General features: G+C 39.4%; 2 protein-coding genes across 2 annotated transcripts; both read left to right on the plus strand.

Annotated features, from left to right (window-relative positions):
• The first annotated feature begins 259 nt into the window (after nt 1-259).
• Nucleotides 260-5,894, plus strand: psmd10 (proteasome 26S subunit, non-ATPase 10). Its single transcript, XM_054791282.1, has 5 exons — nt 260-459; nt 558-656; nt 2,441-2,587; nt 4,685-4,851; nt 5,271-5,894. Exons 1-5 carry the CDS (start codon nt 346-348, stop codon nt 5,422-5,424), a joined length of 681 nt encoding a protein of 226 aa, XP_054647257.1. The 5' UTR covers nt 260-345; the 3' UTR covers nt 5,425-5,894.
• Nucleotides 5,895-8,869: 2,975 nt separating this feature from the next.
• Nucleotides 8,870-22,618, plus strand: xiap (X-linked inhibitor of apoptosis). The gene is made up of 7 exons (XM_054791281.1): nt 8,870-8,993; nt 12,783-13,054; nt 13,673-14,231; nt 14,311-14,410; nt 14,491-14,569; nt 21,079-21,118; nt 21,983-22,618. Exons 2-7 carry the CDS (start codon nt 12,815-12,817, stop codon nt 22,174-22,176), a joined length of 1,212 nt encoding a protein of 403 aa, XP_054647256.1. The 5' UTR covers nt 8,870-8,993; nt 12,783-12,814; the 3' UTR covers nt 22,177-22,618.
• Nucleotides 22,619-22,629: the final 11 nt, after the last annotated feature.

Genomic DNA, 22,629 nt, shown 5'->3' on the forward strand with positions numbered 1-22,629 from the left:
ATAGTAACTCAACCTACCAAATTAAAATAAATGTGCGACATAATGCAATGAAACTGGCCGATGTAGTGGTTCCATACAATTTAGAACATCAAAATGTTACTTTTTCAAATTGTGTTGTACATAAATATTTTAAAAAAGGCAAAAAATATAGAGAATTTCAATGTCACAGCTTCGAGATGTTACGCTTTGTGTTTTATTGCGAAGAATTCAAACTCACACAAGGCGGAAGTACAAGTCATAATTTCCTGAGTCATTGCGCCTATGTTTCAAATCAAGCACATCGCGCATATGCTCTCATTCTATTGTTCAGAATATTGTTTGATAGCTATTTAAATTTATTTAAGAATGGAGGGCTCTGTGTCAAACGTAGACGTGTGTAATTTAGCTTATATGGGACACTTTGACAAATTAAAACAGTGCATTTTGTCAGATAAAACTCTTGCTTGCAAAACAGACCAGGTAAGAATGCGCGACACAGCAAGATGTTTTGTTGACGTGACAATGGCACCGCTAAACCATGTGCTGCATATTGTCATATTTGACTTCTCCTATTTCAGGATCACAGAACTGCCCTGCACTGGGCATGTTCGGCTGGCCATACTGACATTGTTTCCTTTCTACTTGACCTGGGAGTTGAAGTCAACCTGCAAGATGATGTATGGATCAAAATGTAGTGAAAAGAAACATCATTTTTGTGCTAATCTACTGTTTTGCCACTAATGGTAACATGTCGCATTATGCTACACATTTACAATACACTAAAGAATACCAACAACTGTATACATTGAGGCATTGGAACCATAGTCAGGTTTGGTTATACCACATACCAGGAAAACTACATTATACAGTATTGCCAGTGTGTATGTAGTAAACAGCACAAATAGATAACACATAGGCCAGGGGTGTCCAAAGTGTGGCTCAGGGGCAATTTGCGGTGAGCAGCTGTTTTTTTGTTGACCAGCAGCACATTCTAAAAATACAGTGAAACAGAAAATAAGCTGTTTAGAGTTTTGCCGTTTTGTGGTTCAGTACGCACTACCATAAATGAATTAATTACATAATTTTGCTTGGTGAACATGAGACTCGCTGAAGAATAGTTACAGCGTGGCACACAGTCACACCACTATCAACAGTGGGCGGTCGCGACAATGATTAAGGATGAAGATCATATGTTAACGTCTGCCCCGGACGTTGTAAGAATGACGAGGAGGTGGTTGATCAACAATTGTTGCAAAAACAAAACAGGCTACTGTCGGCAAACTCAACTGTCCTCCACTCACAGCCACATGCATATACAGTTAGGACACACGTTATGTTCAAAGACGCTCGTAAATAGCAAACTAATGCTGGGAAATGACAAACTAACCATAACTACCAGATCACTGATCCTCTGAAACCAGCATTAATATTAACTGGTAAAGGTTGCTTGGGCTGGGACTTTTATTTCTTCTATATAGTGTTTTATTACTGTATTTTATGTACTTCGTGTATTCTCTACAGCGTGAGTGACTTAGGAGTTAATTTGAGTATAATTCGACTTATCCGATCTAGCAACAGAACTCATACGCAACCCGAGGACCACCTGTAGTACCTTTTGTTGCCTATAACACAAAGACGACATGCACGATGTTTTTGTCTTTAAATTTATTTAGTATATTAACTTCTTAGCATATCTATCTATCTCAGACAGTTTTTTATTTCCAAAATTCCCCAAAAAAACAAACAAAAGTATTTTTTAAATGGAAAATAACAGTAATAATAATAACAGTAAAATGGCTTAATATGACAAGAAAAAGTAGCCACTTTTATATACTAATAAGGCTATTAATAATACTCTATGTCACTTGTAACACAACGCTGACAAAGTTTTGTCTTTAAATACAGTGGTATCTCAGTTTTCGAATAGACGAAAACCGAATCAGACGAAAACTGAATACAGTTTTCCCATAAGAAATAATGTAAAAAAAAAATACAAAAAACTAATTTCATAGAGATTAAATATAGTTTCACATCTACAAAACAATGCAAAATACTTATAAATGACAAATGAAATGGCTAAATTAACATTTCACATCACTTTTTACCTTTATTGAAGACTCTTGTTCGCAGTGAGTGGGGGGGGGGGGGTACGGAACTTTAGTACGAGTTCTTTTTTTAATTCAATAGAGTTTCTGACATAAAAATATCCAAATAGTCCCCACATCCTTGTTTTGTTTCTCTCGGAGATCAGTAAAAGTATTTATCTATCCATCTGGCCCTTGGTGATAAAAGTTTGGACACCCCTGAGTGATTCATTCCAAAAATGTGCAATTGGAAAAATATTTTAAATGCAGATCAACAGTAATGCCGCTAATATCAAGTGCCCAAACTGCCAATGGAAATATAGGAACACAGCTGTTATAGGCTTCTTTAATTACCACATATTACATGTTATTTCCAGGCTGCATGGACCCCTCTTCACATTGCAGCGTCTGCAGGCAGGGAGGACATCGTACGAGCACTCATATCCAAAGGGGCTCAGCTGAACTCTGTTAATCAAAATGGATGCACTCCCCTACATTACGCTGCCTCCAAGGACAGATACGAGGTAACGGCCTAACTTTCTAATTGCATCTCTCCATCCTTCATCATTTTTTTTCGCTAATGCCTCCATACATGTAATCCGATGTATATTATAGAGACTAAAGTATCCAACAGGGCTGCACAACAAATAGTGCTGAGCAAGTAAGCAATGAACATTAGGATTTCAGCACAGTTGTGAGAAGTCAACCAAACAATGATGCTGAGTGTGTCAAAAGCCTCCGACAGACTGCTGTTGTTGCATTTGTACGTATAATGTACAGTTACATCACCACAAAACAGACTGACAGTAAAATAGGGCTGTCAAAAATAACACGTTAATGGCGGTAACTCATTTATTTCATCAATTACGTTACATTTTTTCATGTAATTAACACATACGTACCAGGGCAAGCGCGCCTCTCTGTTATGACGGCAGACAGAAGAACAGTGGAGCGTCCCACCACAGTCACGCAGAGTCTGACGCTCTTTTATAACTTCATTCTGACCTGAACACATCAACAGCAGTACAATTCCAACACCGTATACATGATGTATCTCCAACGCACACACGTGTTTATCCGTCCATCCTGGGAATGAGACTTCCTCATTCTCATTACAAGAACGTGAGATGCATTCAGGGATACTCTGAACATCACAAAAACAGCCTTATAATGGTTGTGTGTGTGTGTGTGTGTGTGTAAATAAACAGGAAGATAATCAAATACATGAAGTGGATATTCTTAACCTGCGATTGGCTGCCGACCAGTCCAGGGTGTACCACTCCTCTCACCCGAAGTCAGCTGGGATAGGCTCCGGCATACTCCCGCGACCCTAATGAGGATAAGCGGCATAGAAAATGGATGGATGGATGGTTGGATATTCTTATCACTCACTTCATAACTCTTAATTCAGATGTACAATACACTGAAAAAAATTAATTTACCTTAAAATTACGTGATGTCTTTAAAGGCAACCCCCATTGCTCATAATAACACGGTTTAAAGTGTGATTCAAATGTTCTGCTACTATTAAAGAGACTACTGTTAGACCAATAGATTTTTTGACGTGTGTGGTATCTTTTAGCTTGATTGACACATTCAGTTCATTTGGAGCTGTTAATACATACAAAGTATATATAATCCTGTGTTGTCATTTATCTTTCTGTTAATGAAATACAGTAAAAATGGGCATATTTCAGACATAGTTGCGAATGGTGATTAATCATGATTAATTCATTTAAAAAACGGATTAATCTGGTTAAAATGTTTCATCATTTGACAGCCCGACAATAAAATAATCACAATGCAATTGAAGTGTAACCCTTCAACTTTAATTTAAGAGGTTTTCATGTACCGTTTAGGAATTACAGCCATTTTAGTACCCCCATTGTTCCAAAAAGTACTTGTGTGTATTTTGTTTGTGAGTCTTGTAAATGAAAAGCATGCTATATTGTGTTGAGGTCAGGCCAGTGACAAATATTCCATTTCCTCGCCTTAAGAATAGAACCGTATGGCTTTAGCACAGTATGACTCAGGTACTTTTTGTGCGCAGAGAGTATAGCCCTATTCACCTCATGATGTGGTATGCTTTGGATCATGAGCTGTTCTTTTCGTTCTGAATACTTTTCTCTTGCCATCCTTTTGATAGATGTTGACTTTAGCTTCCATCTCATTTACGTGTGGTTTGCACCATGTTTAGTGTTTCCCACAGGACCGCAATCCGTTTGCGTACTTTGTTGTGAAGTAACACTAGAATGGACGGCACCTGGTTAATTAACCTCTTACTGTATGAGTCAGTTGACCAAATTCTTTTGAACCAATGAAAAGTAAGGTCCTTTGGATAAAATTGCTAATTCCTATTCCTATAATATCCATTACAGTAGCAGGGATAAAACAGTATGACACAATTTACAGTATCATCACAGTCTTTCTTGTCTTTCTTGCCGTATCTAATCAGAAATCGTACTATTAATATTACCACTGGATAAACAGGAATATTAAAATAAAAGCTCAACTGGTTTTGCAGTATTAAATGAACTCACAACAGAGATCAGAAAATGCTTTTATTGCAAGGTTGTTTATGAGTTGCTTTCTTGTTGTGTCGCACTTCTCTTTCCTTTCAGATAGCCTTGCTGTTGCTTGAAAATGGAGCCGACCCTAATGCCACGGACAAGCTAGATTCCACTCCCCTTCACAGAGCGTCCGCAAAGGGAAACTATCGCCTAATTCAGCTGCTTCTCAAACAGTGTGCCTCAACCAACATCCAGGACTCGCAGGGAAACACAGCACTGTACGTATCGAGCAACACGCAGACAGCACAGTGGACGTATTATGCATTTTTGCAAAACAATTCCTAGATGTTTTAATAGCATGTTTATGACACACTTCTATCAAACTATCCCAAGAATTTAGAGCCCTTCGAAACAGCCCGGTTCAGAGCAGCTGGTTTTTGGGGCTGTCCTGTGACAGCGGTGGGAATTATGTAGGCCTTATGTAAGTTCGATGGATTTTTACATCACAAATCCACAGCAAATCTGAACGGCTTGCTGGAAGACACATTTTAGCTAACATAAAAATATTAATTAACTATACATGCCAGTAAAATGTAAGTTTTTCTATAAAATGGCCCTTTGAAAATCAACAATGTGAACATGTAAAATGACAACTGTTCTTGTGCTTGCAACTATATTTGCATTTTTGTCACATCAGCCACCTGGCGTGCGATGAGGAGCGCGTTGAAGCGGCCAAGTTGTTGGTGGAACACGGTGCCAGCATCTACATCGAGAACAAGGAGGAGAAAACCCCTCTCCAGATAGCCAAGGGTTGTCTGGGCAGCATGCTTCGTCGAATTGTGGAAGGATGATGCCTTACCCAAACCACAGGCGCGCTTCTCACTGGAACGCACGCCGTTTGTTGTTCGCTTTCCTGCTCGAGTGTGACTGGTCACAAGACCGGTGACAAGTGGAAGATGTGACAGTGTGCAGGAGAAGTGGACAGGTTCTGCTTTCTCTCCAGCTGCACCATTGTTTACATGTCTGACCAAAAACATTGACATGTACTGCTCAAAATTGCAGCCCATCTTCTGTGAAGTTTGAAGTGTTGCACAAGGCCCAATAAAGTCAGTGCTCAGTGTGTTAAAATCCGAGCTTTGTGTGTACCTTTGACGTTAAGATTGCACATTATCCTTGTGTCACTGATGACTTATTATAATGTAATATCATTTGTTACAGGCTGTTATAATGAAACAATTATCAATTATACAGGAATTTGAAGCAACATTTTAACATTTGTAGCCGCCATACCAGTCTAAAAATAAGTTAAAACCGCGATAACATTAAAATGAAAACATACATTTTGTAGGTACTCCTGGAAGTGTTGTATTTTTCTCATGAGATTGGTGTGATATCACACATGAGGATCACGTTTTGTTTGATTTTTTTATACGTGTTTTTCCAGAAAGTTTTAAACTCCAAATTGATTTGACTTTTTGGAGGCTCCACTTTATAAAAGAATTTCTAATCTGGCCCATGACTTAAGCTCAAAATTTGGGAATGACTAACATTTTTGCAGCAGATTACTAAAAACACCCCTGCACTCTTGTCATATAGGATGTCTTTTGTAGCTCATCCTTAATATCATCGGATTGTTCTTGTCATATATACTGTGCTTGATATTGATACTATCGGTAATGGATCGATTCTGCCACCCACTGTTAAACACAGCAGAAAGGTCTTGTCATACAGAGGGTTTTTGACTAGCGGGTCATTAAAAACAGCAAATGGTAGAGTCTTGCATTGACGAGCCTTATTTCTGAAAATGAGGCGCCCTGAAAAAACTGTAGTTGAATATCCCTCGTCTAGGGTATAGCTTCCATTCTATCATTGAGTAATGTCACATTTATTATACCTCTGTTGCGGTTCACCTTTCACGGATTCGCAGATTTTTTTTTAGTGCTTCCTTTTTTTTAAATTACAGCCTATGAACGCTGTTAGAGGCTGGCCCATTAAGAAGATTTGCACTGTGGGAAGTTGAGTATCTATCTCTTCCCTCTCAGTCTGCACCGCCCATTGTTTTCTGCCCCCTGATTGGCTGTAGACCATTGTCAATCTGCTTGCTGTCCTCCCATGTCTCCTGTGTCATGGCGAGCTTGCTAGCTTGTCAATGAATCTTCGGTTTGTCTGCAACAATATGTTTTAACAAGGATACAAAAACGCTACAGTACAACGGAACGGTGCCAGGACAAAAAGGCACAGTCAAAGGAGTGAAATGTGTGTGAGTGACGTAATAATTTCTTGTGTTGATCATTAAGGCTGATCATTAAAATTCAAATGAATGTTTGAACAAGAGGAAAATGTGAGACAATGTTATTTGCCTGTCAGAGAAAAGTATAAAGTGTATGGTGAGGGGTTTTATAGCTTTAATACATATATAATAATTGTTAAAAAAAATGAAGTTGGCTACTTCATGGATTTCACTTATTGCGGCCTATTTTGGGAACCTATCCCCCACGATAAACAAGGGAACACTATACAAAAAAAACAAAACGCCAAAACGTAAGAATGATAAACAGTTTCAAAGTTACAAAAAAATAAAGCTATTTTCAGTGGCGGTTCTAGCTTTGGGCCATATGGGCCACTGCCCAGGGCGGCATTGTCTTGGAGGCGCCACCACAGGGAAGGAAAAAAAACACCTATTTATTTTTGTTCAGGCTCAGCCTCATAAGTCATTTCCTCATCAAACCAATGTGTGTGGCAGATGGGCGTGTCCCTGCGCAATACGTACCCGGAACGCAATCGGTCCCGCGCATGTGCAAGGGCTACGTCACTCCCTCCTTTAACACATTTTTACAATAGCGCTTCTGCGACGTCACGTGCTGTGGTAATTATTATTTTTTTAATGTATGAACATAAATGGCCAATAACCATACTTCATACATGTAATATATTGGGAGGTTATTTTGACTCAAGTGACTCAAATGACTCTTGTTGAAATACGTCGTTAGCATGGGGATGTTTGACATACATAAATAAATACAATAAAACACATCAAATATTATATTTCAATGTAAACAACCATAAGTATAGTGCAATGATGGATTAATCTCGAGGATTCAGCTAGAGTTGTTTTTTTCTAAACGTGGAAATACCATCAATATCTTCCGAGCAAACGCTTTTCAGTGGCGAAAAATATGGAACCAACAAATGAGGGTTTATAAATTATCCACTTGCACAATAGATATGATAGAAGAAAAAAAGATCGATAAAGTTGTAATTTTGCAAATCTTAATATCGTTTTTTGGGTTTGTGTGTATTTTTTTTTGTTGCTGTATACTATATTTTTGTATATTCCTCCTCTTTCTGTTGCTTTGACATTTTGTTATTCATATTTCTTGTTGCTGAATATAACGTTGTTGACTTCAATCAAAATGGTCACTCTGCGACCCCACTGGCCGTCTCGACAATTCAGGTATCAACTTATTGCCACCCCCATGTAAGTAATGGTCTCACCTTGGCCGCACCAATGAAAGTTTCTGGCTCCGCCACTGTGTGTAGATGGGGAGGTAAATCAAATGCAATTTAAGGGGAGCTTGTGCAATATTTTGGAGCACCTTCTGCAGTTTAAAAAAAAATTAAACTGTGGGAATGCGTGATGTGTGTTGAGGAAGAAGGGGGATGTACTTGAAGGATTTGTGCACTGCAAAAAATTATTTTCCATTCCATCTTATTTTCCAAAAGTAACTACTCTTACGCTCTTCTTTCGTTTTAAAACCGTCAAACGTGCGAGCTTGCTTTGATTCTTTATTCTTTATTTAGGCCTTTAAAGTGGTCATGTGGTATGCGCAAACCACACTGCGCACTGGTGATGGAAATGTGTGCTCTTGTTAGAGTGCCGGTTCTTTCGGCTCGGCTCACTAAAAATATCAAACTCTTTCGGCTCTCAAACGGCTCCTCAGATTTTTTTGTTGTCTTAATTTAATTTATTATCAAGTTATGTGTATTGTGTAAAATGATTACTAATGTAAATAAATACATGATATCAAATGTTTTTTTTATTTAAATGGATTTCTTTAAACCCCAATGAACAGCTAAAACTATATTGTAATGTTATTATAAATACAATACAAAAACAAGGGCTTATCTCAATCGACAAATGAAGTAAAAATAGGTCAAATCTCTTCATGCAAATGACATTCGACTTTAACAGAAAAAAGATGAGGAAAAAATTAATTGGCTCCAAATGACGCGAGTCGGCTCCTGTCGTTCATTTCAAAGCATCGGCCTTTAGAGCCGATTTGATCGCGACCGACACATCACTACTGCGCACACAGATCCACTTCCTGAACAAGGGTCGTGTCAGAAACACACCTTTTATGTCATCGCCTGCTTACTTACTGACATTCAAGTTGTGGATTTAGGAACTGGACGATTAAAGGTAAAACATAAAAAAATTCAACTCTCGCGGTGACAATTTTGTACAGTTATGTAGACTAGCGAAGATAGCCAAGCTAGCTAAATGTTTGCAGCTAGCACGAAGCGAATGCCATTCGTTCTTCCGTGTGTACAACTGCTCTGGTCAGAGTCTAAACGCCAACTGACGTGTTTATAATGTTTTCGAACAATTTAACGTTCATCGCGTTACTGAGGAGCAGCAGTAGTTACTTCCTCACCCGCCAAAGAGTGTGTCTGCTAGCTGCCTAAAGGCAGCGTGAGTCGTCGCAATGTGAATTTAGACTGCCAAAGTCGAGCCTAGGTTCCCAAAGCGGAGTACGCGTACGCCAATTGTAATAGGGGGTACGTGAATAAAAATTAAAAACTAGCGCCTAACACTCTCAATTACGGGTGGACCTGAACGCACACAATGTTGTTCATTGCTCTGTGTGCATCATTTTAACAAATACGTAAGTTTGATGATTATTTTGTGCATTAATAGTGTTTAATCTCAAATATGTTATTTTGATTGGTTGAATCCCCGCACGGTGCAGCGGTGAAAATATGTGACTGTGAGAGGGGCTTATTATGTTGGTTGTATGCATTTTTGTACTTAAGATACTGCTTTATCGTGTTTGGTCAACTTTTCCCTTCAATTCGGCAATAAATTATTATGCAGATTTAGACCATGGTCATCGTCAGTGGACAAAAAAAGTGATGCTCAAATTCAAGCCATTCAAATGGAAGAATGCCAACATCAGACTGGGATAAAAGAAATGTACAATGATGTGAAACTTTATAAAAATGTAACCATGCAAAATGCACATTTTGACCCAGAATTACTTTAAAATTAATTAACCAATTAACTATTCAATATTTGTAAAAAAAAAATATGTTGGATGATAACTTATCTCTTTATTAGTGCTCATGTGAAATGTTATCCAAAATGTAACCGTGCAGAATACACAATTTTGACTTGAAATAAAAATAAAAAAAAATTATACCAACAATGATGATGTTAATGATGTTGAATATTTCTAGTTAATTAATATCAAAGGATGTGTGCTTTTTTTAAGTGTGCAGGAGTAAGGGGGGGTACATGGCTTCAGGTCAAATGTCTGAAGGGCATTGCCGCTGTTAAAAGTTTGGGAACCACTGCTGTAGAGTAAAAAAAAAAAACAAACAAAAAAAAACATGCTGTGTGTAACTTTAACCCTGTTGCTGTTTACGCTCTCTCCAACTCTGTTAGCCATCCATTTCTCATACAGTGAGAGTACAAAGATCACAGGTTGCTTTTTGATTATGCTTATTGATTATTCTGAAGTGTAGCTTGATATTGTTCCGGTTTATTGGTTTCAACACGCCTGAGAAAAAACACGTTTGTTGGAAAAAGAATAGGAAGAAGCAGATGTTTAATCCCAACCCTTGTCCACATCTCAGCAATTACTAACCGTTTGTTCACTTCATTCATGTAATTGGTCACCAGATAAAGTAGTTATTGTGTAACTATTTTTTTCACACCTCCTGGTAGTGGTGTGCTGTTGAGAGATGTTTCATGACACTAGGGGCTGAGGGCTGAGCTTGTGACTTGTAGCGCTCAACTAAAACGATAGGGGGCCAGAGTTTTCCTGAACATGGGCAACCACAGCTCTGGTTGACGAGCTGTTTAGCTTTCTGTGTTGTGGTGAACGATGGCGGCTGAAACGACATCCAGATTGTTGTTCTAGATATCAGCGATAATAACGCCACATTTCACTGACGGTAATGGTAACAGGTTTGTAACGTTTGAAAGAGTAATTAGATTACCCATTACCGGAAGACAATAATGGTATTACTAACAAGTAAATCATAAATAAATTCATTTAAATAATACAAAATTAATTGTATAAATAAATAGAAGTCCAAAAACAGTAATTACATAAATGGAAAAATAATTTATATTTAGATGGGTATAGTGATTATTGATTGATTTAATAAATAAATAATACAGTAGTTAAAAAAATAAACAAAAAAACGAGATTCATTGTATAATATATGTGATACAGGATCGAGAAAAAGCAATAGAGTATTATAAAGGTGGTAACCTGTAATTGAAAACAGTGTTTATTCACCCAACACTTATGTGTTCCCCCCCAAATCTAATCATGACTACGGTAATACCAGGTCTGTATGCAAAATCCTTTCAACTGAACTGAGCTAATGTTTTGCTTTAAATGTAATCATATGACAGGTGTAGAATATTACAAATTCTTCTTAGTATGCATGAGTGCAGTTCTACACCACTCCTAACGACAATGGTCCTTCATAATGCGGAGCCTTTTCTCTTGGTTCAACATTGTTGGTCTTTGTTGGCATGGTATGTGTTACTGCGTGGCAAAGGGATACACCCAGTTAAATACTGAAGGAGGCTGCTGTGTGTACTAGACAGTCCTGCCTCACCCGTGCCCATCCCACATACAGTATGTCATGTCCCAACACCTCCATGTGATAGTTTGGCTGTATCTGTCAACGTCTTGACAACAACACGGCATGGACTACACACAGAAACCTACGTGATCATTTTAATATTTTGAAGTTGTCATCTATTTACAATTGCTCATTCTTCTGAACGAGAAGGTGTCTTCAAATTATTGACCAGTACAGTAAAGTTCACCACCATTTTTAATACTTGGATGGAGGGCTTTGCCGTCAATGAAGCCCATGGGCAGCATCGTATTCTGATGAGGGATGTCCCGGTCCACATTTTTTGGCTTCTGATCCAATTTTATTTTATTTTTTTATAGTCTTGCCACTCCGATCTTTTGTTAAGCTTTTGTTACAAGGATTAATTTTGTAGAAGTGAATATGGTTATGAAAATAGGTCTTTTAAAGCATTAAAAATAATGCAACCAAAGTCTTGCTGAATTAACTTTTTTTATTACACAGCATGACCAACAATATTGTTTGGTTTTTGTAAACCCAGTTCCCTAATCTGATAAAAGAGCCAATAAAAGTCCATCCAATAAAAGATGAAATTGGGAAAAAATTGGGCGTGCAAAATACTTTTAGTGGGGTATACTTTTAGTAATACTTTTACTTGTGGGGTTTTTTTTTGGGGGGGGGGAGATTGATACTCGCTGGGTGCGAAAACAAATGTGCCCCTCCTCTTTTTTTTTTCAGAACCTGCACGTCGACAATGGGCATTGTAAAATGGTCCTCACATTATAAAATGTTACTTACATTAAAGCGGTAAAACACAACATGGTGACACACACACACACACACACACACACACACACACACACACACAGCTGTACTGCTAAACTAAGATAAACCCGGTAGCTTCCAATCATGGTCCGTAACAGAGGAGCTACAGAGCCGAATATCCAACGTCACCACGGTCATGTCTACACTGTGGTGTTGGCGTTTTCTTCTTGCGAGTGGTGGGAGTTGAGTGGCAACCAGCTTTGAGGCGCATTGCTGCACCTACCATGTTGGAGTGTGGCTCAGAGTTAAGAACGTTATACGGCAACTGGAACGGTCCGATCTTGTGGCGCAAGCAGATATTCTCCGATCTTCAAACTGCAGTGGATCGACAGCCGATCCCGATCCTGAAGATCGGATCGAGACATCCCTAAATCTGACTCTTTCAAATTATAGTTGTATGTACAATTATGTGAGCTGTCCAGATATTGTTGAGCAGGTAATAATGGAGGTGCATCTGTGTGTCTATTCTCTGTACTGAGTATGTCATAAGAACATTCACACTGTGCCGACTGTGTTTTCTGATGTTTTCCTTTTTTCATTCTGACAGTTGACATCGCAATCCCCCTGCCTGCTGCTATCATGTCAGACCTCAGAGAAGACGGCGAATTGGTCACAGATCACGCCGCTGACTTCTCCCTGATGAGCAACCGCCTTGACTCATTCCATGGCTCCAGTGTGGCCAAGCAGGTGCCAGCAGAGCGCCTGGCCCGAGCCGGCTTCTACTTCACTGGCCACGCCGACCGTGTCCGCTGTTTCAGCTGTAAGACGACTGTGGAAAACTGGTGCAGGGGAGATACACCTGTAGAGAGGCATAAGGAGGTATATGTAACAAAATTGTGACACACAGCAGTGTTTCCCATACATTCTGTTTATTTGTGGCAGCCCACTACAAATGCATTTGGACAGCCACAGACAGATTTGGTGCTCGCTCTCACGCCCGTATGCCTCGCCGCTATCCAGGCAGCAACCCACAAGCCCCAGCAAGGAACCAGTCCCCAAAACTCGGCCGGAGGTACACTAGTACACCGGCTCGCTCCGTACAACGACTCGCACAGGAAACATCGTGAATGTTTTTTTAAATTGCCCGAGCATGTTATGAGGCGCTCACACTTTTGTCTTCTGCTGCACCCGTAAGTCATTAAGTTCATGTCGTGTTGTTGAATGAGGGTTACAAACATAAAGTAGTGTCACACATTTGTTATGACAAACCAATAAGTTCTGTTTTACCCATCCATGCACAAACGCATTTGACGTGTTGTTGTTGAAAGTCTCCACTCTGGCCGGAGTTTTGCGTCATGACCAGTTATGCAAATTAGATCAAGTTCTCAAGTGCCCAGCCCCCGGGCAACTCACCACCATAGATAGGTTGCAGTCATGTGCGAAACACTGCACATTCCTTTTCAGTATATGCTTCAATGTATTTTCTCTGTCTTATAGGTTTCTCCATCATGCAAGTTCCTCAGCTGTACTCATCGCACTGATTTCAGCCGGAGTTGTGATAGCACATCGAGGTACAACGAAGAAGCAGAAGACATGGAATATCGTTTGAGGACGGGAGAGGTGGTTGACGAGTCCACCTACCCGATGGTCCCTCACATGAGGAGGGAGGAGGCCAGGCGCCAGACCTTCTCATCTTGGCCGGCGACCTCTCCCGTGACACCCAGAGACCTGGCTGAAGCAGGCCTCTACTACTTGGGCAATGGCGACCGGGTGCAGTGTTTTTGCTGTGGTGGCATGCTCGGTGGCTGGGAAACGGGGGACACAGCCTGGGGAGAACACACCAAACATTTTCCGTACTGCTTTTTCATCCTTGGCCATGACGTTGGGAACGTCCCATCCCAGGGGGGTATGGCAGAGGATAACAGCAGTGGTAGTAGACCACAAAGGATCACTCATGTACCCATGGGGAGTTTTGAATTGAGGCTGTGTAGCTTTGCAGGGATCCAGCACCCAATAGATCATGCAAGGCTGGCAAGAGCTGGTTTCTACAGCACAGGTAGGTCAATGTATTACATTTTCATATCATAGTATTATGAATGAGTGCCTAAATTTTCTTATATGGTGTGTGTGTGCAGGGACAGGAGACAGTGTGTTGTGTTTTCGATGTGGTGGAGGGTTAAAAGGCTGGCAGCCTGATGAAGACCCGTGGGAAGAACACGCCAAAAACTATCCTGGGTAAGAGCAACATTAATAATCTCAACACGTAAGCATTTGTTTTTTCCTTGGAGTTAAAATTCATATTTTTTTTAATCCAGATGCAGTTTCTTGTTAGCAGAAAAAGGACAAGAATTTGTCAACAGCATCCAGCTGCAAGACCCTCAACGAAACAAAGCTGTAAGACAACAGTACACTTTTTGGCACTTTTTGTAAATCCTGTCAAATATACAGTCAACATCAAATATTGAATGCTGAAAAGGTTGTGCGATTATACTACGGTAATCCCTCACCACTTTGCGCTTCGAATTTCGTGGCTTTAGTTTCACTTTTTCCTAAATCATCATTCTTTGGTAGTTGAATACGGCCTATTACTACTCACAAAAAAATTATTTTGCCTAAATTAAGCATTTTAAAAATGGCTAAATGAGCTAATATAAGGAATATAGAAAGGAATATAGAATATAGGAATATAGAAATATATACATAGAAGGAATGTAGAAGACCCACTCAAAGACTTTGATTAGTAGTATTCTGCACTGGTCAGTAAGTGTCAGTAATGTTACATTGATGGGACAATAACCACAGTAGGAACTGTACAGAAACTGATTGATTCATTGATTAGAACATTTCATTTCACTCCAGTATACATCCATCCATTTTCTATACAGCTTCTCCTCTTTCACATATCACAATTCATAATTCCACATGTTCAAAAGGAGTAGGAAGAAGGAATCCTACCCCCTCTTTGTTTGACATCAATTGCTCATACAGTTGTTTTCCCATTCAACATGTTCCATGTGTCAGCTCAAAATAACTCAAGAAAAAGATTAGGAATTATTACAATGAAGTTTAGGTTTGTAAATCTGTATGGACAAATTGCTGCAAATTGCATAAAGTGGAAGAACAAGGAACAACAACAAGGAACTGTCCCAATGCTAACATGTGAGAGTCTATATCACGGTCAGGTCTGGAACCAAGTGACCTCAATAAACGAGGCATCACTGTATTTCATGAATATTAATAGAAGAGGTTCATCTTAATAAATTAGAATAGCTTTGAAGAGTTAACTTATTTCAGTAGTTCAATGCAATAGGAGAAACTTTTATATTCGATAGATTCATGACCCAGAATAAAATATAGCAAGAATATATTTATGTAAGTTCCTAATAATTTTGATAATTATAGCTTAAAGCGAATAAAAACTGTTGCACTTCGATATTGTATGTTCTTGTTGACCTGGTGATTAATTAGGTGTGAGTGGAGTTAGCACGCTGGTGTGCTCACAGGTAATTATAAATAAATAGCTACAGCTTGTTGCTGATGTGTGTACAGGCCAAACGTGATGCTGTGTGCACTGCTTTTTGTCTTCCGTCCTCCGCCGTTTCCAAATCTTTTTAACGTGACCGCACCAACAGGTTATGGGCCCAGTCAAGAGTTTGGGAGCTGAAGGAACCGGTTATATTTTGACGGCGATGAAAATCATTTTGAGCTCTGGGAAACAACATTTTTGGCGTATCTGCTAGAATTAAACGGCGAGGACGATGATGGTGTGGAGGAAGGCAGCCACAAAAATGAAGAGGCGTATGCCGTCCTGATTCAGCTGTTGGATGATAAAAGTTTAGCCCTCGTGATGAGAGATGCCGCATATGATTGCAGAAAGGCACTGCAGATCTTGAGAGACCATTACGCTGGTAAGCCACGTGTAATAAGTTTATACTTGGAATTGACATCTCTTCAGAAAGGTGTCACGGATTACATAATACGCGCAGAGACGGCCATCACAGCACTGTGAAATGTGGGAGAGACTTGGATTGACTTCTTGTTGATTGCAATGATATTAAAAGGGCCTCCCTGATTTATTTAAACCATTCTCTGTTCACGTTACACAGAGTGATGAAAAGTTGACATTTGCACAGTTTAAGACAAAGCTGAGGAGCTACGAGAGCACTGAGAAGTTTGGTGCTTTTGGCTCAGCAGAGGACAGTGTGATGAAAGTAAAAGGAAGAGACAATTGGAACGTCAAACAAGTTGTGGAGTGCACATGAGCCGCTGGTGAGCGCAGAGAGAGTGGTGTAATTTTTGTAAAAGAGCCACGCATAAAGACACACACTGTCGGCGGAGAAAGCGGAATAAAGTGAAGCAAGCGATGGATGACGAGGACCACACGTTCGCATTCAAAGTGGAGCAGGTGGACGACGCTCCTGTCAGTGGAATGAAGGTGAAGGACCTCATGGTTGACTCGGGAGCAACGAAGCACATGGTCACAGACATTGGACAATTTGAGGATTTTGACCTAGGTTTTAAACCCCAAAGTCATATATTGGAGCTGGCTGATGGAGTGAGGGTGAGGGGCTTAGCGCAGAAGGGCACTGCCAAAGTACGCCTGAGAGAGAGCAAAGGCCGTAATGTGGATATGATCCTGAAGGAGGCGCTATACGTCCCATTTTCTCAGGACATACAGACCTGATCAAAATCTTAAGACCAGTTGAAAAATTGCTAGAATTTGCATTTTGCACATTTGGATCTTAATGAGGTTTTAAGTAGAGCTACAATATGGAAAAGCAAGAAGGGGGAGTGAGCCAAAAAACATTTGGAACTTTTAATTTAAACAAAAAAAGAAATGAAATAGGTTGTTTTATCACCTTATGAAAAGTTTAAGACCACAGGCTATAAAAGCCAAAATCTGCTCAAAACTTTCATTTTCTGTCAGGCATTCACACTGTCATGCCCTCCTGATGGCTAAAGCTCAGAAGCTTTCTCTTTTTGGCCTCTCGCAGCGTGCCATTGCTGCTGAGTTTGGCCACAGTAAGACAATCATTCTAAATTGTTTGAAAAATCCTGAGCATTATGGAACAATAAGTCAAGCGGTAGACCCAAAAAAAATCACACCTGCGCTGAGCCGATTGGCTGTCCGTCAAGACACAGGGCCGTCTTCGACCCAAATTAAGTCCCTTACTGGTGCCAACTGCAGCGCAATAACCATCAGACAGCATCTGCGGGAAAAGGGTTTAAAAAACAAATTCAAAGACCTCCACTCCTTCAATGTCACAAAACTGCCTGTTTAGACTTTGCCAGGGAGCATCAAACATGGGACATTGAAAGGCGGAAAAAAGTTTTATTCTCGGATGAGAAAAAATGTAACCTTGACGGTCCAGATGGCTTCCAACGTTACTGACATGACAAGGAGATCCCACCTGAGATGTTTTCTACCCGGCACAGTGAAGGGGGATCCATCATGATCTGGGGTGCTTTTTCATTCGGTTGAACACTGGAGCTTCAGGTAGTGCGGGGTCGTCAAACGGCGGATGCTGACATGCAGATGTTGCAGCAGGCATCCCTCATGACTAAGGGCCCTCGTCTGTGTGGTAACAGCTGGGTTTTTCAACAGGACAACGCCGCAGTTCACAATGCTTGCTTGACCAAGGACTTCTTCAGGGAGAATAACATCGTTCTTTTGGACCATCCTGCATGTCCCCCTCATTTAAATCTACCCGGGGAGGTTTATAAAAATGGCCATCAGTTCCAGACAGTTGATGCCCTTTGTGAAGCCATCTTCACCACTTGGAGCAATGTTCCCACTAGCCTCCTGGAAACACTCTCATCAAGCATGCCCAAACCAGTGTTTGAGGTGATTCACAAGAATGGTGGAGCTACTCCTTATGTTCTGGTTTGGAGAGTTTTTTTGTTATTTTTTTTGAGTGATGGTCAAAACTTTTGATCAGCTGATAAACAGCCTATTTCAGTTTAATTGTTGTTTTCTGTAAATTACTTTTTCCAAGTGCTTTTTGTCTCACTCCCCCTTCTTGCTTTTGCATATTGTAGATGGTTTCAGATATGCATTAGCGTTTACAGATGAGAGTAATGGTGTTAAAGCCACAGAGAGGTTCATCTCTGGTGTTGCACCTTATGGAAAAATTAAATGTATGTGATCAGATAAGTTTAAATCAAATTTATTTCAATCATAGCTCTGCAAAAATGCCATTAGATATGACACCTCAGCTCCTTATTCGTCGAATGGGACAATTGAGAGAGCTTGGAGGACCTTGTTTGGCAAGACAATTGAAAGCAAATTACCAAAAATAGTTTTGGACATATGCAGTACAAGCTGTGGCTATTATTAGAAATAGATGCTACAACAGACATATGGGGACAAACACCATATTACCCGTTAACTGGAAAAAGGCCTGAAAATGAGATTATTTGGGTCGGAGTGTTATAGTGTTATATATATATATATATATATATATATATACAGACTGTCACAAAAGTGAGTACACCCCTCACATTTCTGCAAATATTTTATTATATCTTTTCATGGGACAACACTGAAGAAATGAAACTTTGCTACAATGTGAAGTAGTCAGTGTACAGCTTGTATAACAGTGTAAATTTACTGTCCCCTCAAAATAACTCAATACACAGACCTTAATGTCTAAACTGCAGGCAACAAAAGTGAATACACCCCTAAGTGAAAATGTCCAAATTGGGCCCAATTAGCCAGTTTCTTTCCCCAGTGTCATGTGACCCATTAGTGTTACAAGGTCTCAGGTGTGAATGGGGAGCAGGTGTGTTAAATTTGGTTTTATCACTCTCACACTCTCTCATACTGGTCACTGGAAGTTTAACATGGCACCTCATGGCAAAGAACTCTCTGAGGATCTGAAAAAAAGAATTGTTGCGCTACACAAAGATGGCTTAGGCTATAAGAAGATTGCCAACCATAGCCATTATCAGTGGACAAAAAAAAGTGAAGCTCAAATTCAAGCCATTCAAACGAAAGGATGCCAACATCACACTGAAATAAGATATGTAGGATGATGACTTATCTATTTATCAGTGCTCATGTCAAACTTGATCAAAATGTGACACATTTTTGACCCAGAATTACTATAAAATGAATTAACCAACTAATCATGTTCAATATTTTAAGTTAATTAAAAAAAAAGGGTTTTATGTTTTTTAAGTGTGCAGGATTAGGGGGTACATGGCTTCAGGTCAAACGTCTGAAGGGGTACCCGACGGTAAAAAGTTAATCAAAATCAGAACAATGGGCTCAAGCCATGAAGAGAAATGGATTCTCTGATAGAGAACAATACTTTTATATTGACATTACCTGAAGGTAAACAAGCAGTGGGAGGCACAATTAAAGGCAATCCTGTAGAGACAATATATAAGGCCAGGTATGTGGCAAAAGGTTATAGTCAAGTGGCTGGCATCGATTAGAACAAGACTTTTTCTCTGACTGCCGATATGACCTCTGTAAATGTTTTAATGCAGCTCGCTGCTCAGTATGTTTTAGAACTACATGTAATGGATGTTTAAACTGCATATCTGCACGCCCCTATAGATTGTGACGTTTACGTGGGCCTGAAGGGTTTGAGGTAGAATCAAAAACGGGAAAATTAGTGTGTAAGCTTATAAGTCACTCTATGGTTTGAAACAGGATGAAACTGGAATAAAATGCTGCGTGATTTCCTTATTGAAAACGGGTTTGTTCAAAATCCAGCTGACTGTTGTGTTTACATTAAACCGAACCAAGGAACCAAGGAAAATATTCTGTTGATCATATGGGTTGACTATCGTCTTATTGCAGTGATGGTCAAACACTTAAAAACATGAAGGAAATGTTGGGAGGTAAATTCAAAATTAAAGATCTTGGAAAACATAGACATTTCCTGGGCATCAATTTTGTACAGAAGGAAGGTGAAGTAAAAATGAGTTTGAAAAACTGCATTGCAAAAATTCTGGTGAGGTTTGACATGACTCAAATTGAGGGCAACACCGTGTGAAATCAAAATGAAATTTGACGTTGAAGGTGAACCTGCTGATTCAAAAAGGTATCGCAAAGTAGTTGGTAGTTTCATTTATGTAATGATGTGTACACGACCAGATTTAAGCTTTATTGTGAGCAAATTGTTACATCTATCTGAACCAAAAGAACAATATTGAGTAGCAGGACATATTTAAAAGGTACTGTGAACCTGGAATTACATTACAAGAAAAATGTCAACCTGAAACTTGTGGCATATGGTGATGCAGACTGGGCAGCAGACCAGAATGACAGGAGAAGTGTTACTAGTTACTGTTTGTCTTTGTGTGAGAGTGGGCCCTTTATTTCCTGGAAGTGTAAGAAACAATCTACATTGGCTTTATCCACTTGTGAAGCTGAATACATGGCTTTATCAACGACTGCACAGGAAAGACTGTACTCGGTGAATTTATTAAATGAACTGGACAGTGCTCCAGTGACTATTTTTGAGGACAATCGGGGTGCTATTGCACTTTCAAAACATCCTGTGTGTCGTCAAAGATGTAAGCACATTGATATCAGATATCATTTTGTCCGATATGTGCTGAGTGATGGAAAAATAACTCTTCATTGCTGTCCGACTGTGGATGTGGTAGCTGATATTTTAACTAAGTCTAACAAAAATGAGAATGGACAAATTTGTGTGTTTCATTTTTGGTATGTAAATGGGTAACTATATAATACGGAGAGAAAACACATGTTATTGTTTGTACATTTGCCTGATATTCTCATTCTCATGCATTATAATTGGGACGTGTTAGGCTGCTCGTGATCTACGTCAAGCTTAGTGAAAGGATTCAAGCACAGGACAGATCCATTTTAAATGTGTGCAATTGTTTTGGCCTCTGTTTTTAACTATGAATACATGTGCTTTCAGACATCAAGTCATCAGAATGGATTCACAGCAGACAAAAATGGTAAAATGCATTTCTGGAGTATTTCGTTACCTGCATTTAAAACCTCTTTTAGGCAACATGATCATCACAATACAAATGAATGGGAATGATAGAGTAACACATATCTATATCTATATACATATATAAATATGTCTGACAATTTCAACAATGTAAGAATATGAACAACAAAAACATCATAGAGAACCGAAAAAAAATCATCTTATCATGCTAGTATTGATTCAATACTGATACTATATGCTCTGTAGCGATACCATTGCTAATTTGGATCTATCCGCTCACCCCCTGCTCCGTGCATAGTCAGACTCTATTTAGCAGTGATGTGATTGTATGGTTAGATCATACAGATCAGATCAGAAATGTTTTTTGTTGGTCATATTACACCATTGGCAGTACATTGGAAACTCGGTTGGCGTGTTTGCCGGTTAATGTTGAAAATGCACGGCAAAATGTAGCCTCCGTTTGTTTGCATTTTCCGGTTAGGGTACAACAGGGGTCACCAACCTGGTGACACATGAGGTGCCCCCAGGCATGCTTTTCATTCAGGTGTTCAGTTAATAATGTGAGAACACTAGAAAGAAATGTATTCTTCATAAAATGTGAGTTGTGGATACCAGCATTTTGTGAATGTTTTGGTAAAACATGCATATTTGATTTTTTGGGGTTGAAATAAGGTATGAAAATCATTTCTACAAAAATGAGTAGCTCGTGGCCATTTTCATTTTCTAAAAGTAGCTCTCGCAAGAAAAAACGTTGGTGACCCCTGGGGTACAATATGGTGAACGTCTTGTCGTGTTATTAGTACAATGTGTGAGTGAACCAGTGTTCTTAATGCATTTGATATATTTTCTTGGTGGTGTCTTTCAGACGAGGACCCACTGGAGACACTACGGAAATTGCAGAGGGAAAAACAGTGCAAAGTGTGTATGGACACAGATACTTGCATTGTTTTCATCCCGTGTGGTCATCTGGCCACTTGCGAGGAGTGTTCGCAGGCTCTCGTCAAGTGTCCAATCTGTTGTGGGGCCATTACACAAAAGGTCAAGACATACATCGCTTAAGGAAGATGAATTTTCACAATCAAACTGCCTATGCTGCTTTTTCTCTTCCTGAAATTGTATTTTAATAATTGTAGATAGGCTATAAGACTGTATTGTATGTAAAACAAAGCAATGACTTATTGTCAAGAGTATATTATAATTGTATATAGGTAGGTCAATAGTGCAGAAACACTAAAGGTATATTCCCATTTTCATTCCTGAGGTGCCTTTCACTATGGGTTTGCTTTTTATTTGAGGTGCTTACAATCGCTCAAATGATGTAGTCATGGGATATAATATACAGTAATATCACATAATATACTCACATTTGTCAGGTACTTAATACTTGATATATTTTATTTGATTTTTATTTGTATTAAAAACAGCTATTTTGTGTTTTGATGGTTGGTAAACAATCCACAAAGATTTGATCAATTCGTGTGATGTGTAATTTGTTTCAACAATAAAATGTAT

This window comes from Dunckerocampus dactyliophorus, chromosome 11 (genome assembly GCF_027744805.1).
Source record: "Dunckerocampus dactyliophorus isolate RoL2022-P2 chromosome 11, RoL_Ddac_1.1, whole genome shotgun sequence".
NCBI lineage: Eukaryota > Metazoa > Chordata > Actinopteri > Syngnathiformes > Syngnathidae > Dunckerocampus > Dunckerocampus dactyliophorus.

Excerpts from the sequence above, each read along its gene's own strand:
- psmd10 (XM_054791282.1), top strand. The coding sequence starts at position 346 with ATGGAGGGCTCTGTGTCAAACGTAGACGTGTGTAATTTAGCTTATATG. Across the intron at positions 657-2,440 it reads AAGTCAACCTGCAAGATGAT|GCTGCATGGACCCCTCTTCA; the intron begins GTATGGATCAAA and ends TGTTATTTCCAG. Across the intron at positions 4,852-5,270 it reads TCGCAGGGAAACACAGCACT|CCACCTGGCGTGCGATGAGG; the intron begins GTACGTATCGAG and ends TTGTCACATCAG.
- xiap (XM_054791281.1), top strand. The coding sequence starts at position 12,815 with ATGTCAGACCTCAGAGAAGACGGCGAATTGGTCACAGATCACGCCGCT. Across the intron at positions 13,055-13,672 it reads CTGTAGAGAGGCATAAGGAG|GTTTCTCCATCATGCAAGTT; the intron begins GTATATGTAACA and ends TCTGTCTTATAG. Across the intron at positions 14,570-21,078 it reads ACCCTCAACGAAACAAAGCT|ACATCAAGTCATCAGAATGG; the intron begins GTAAGACAACAG and ends ATGTGCTTTCAG.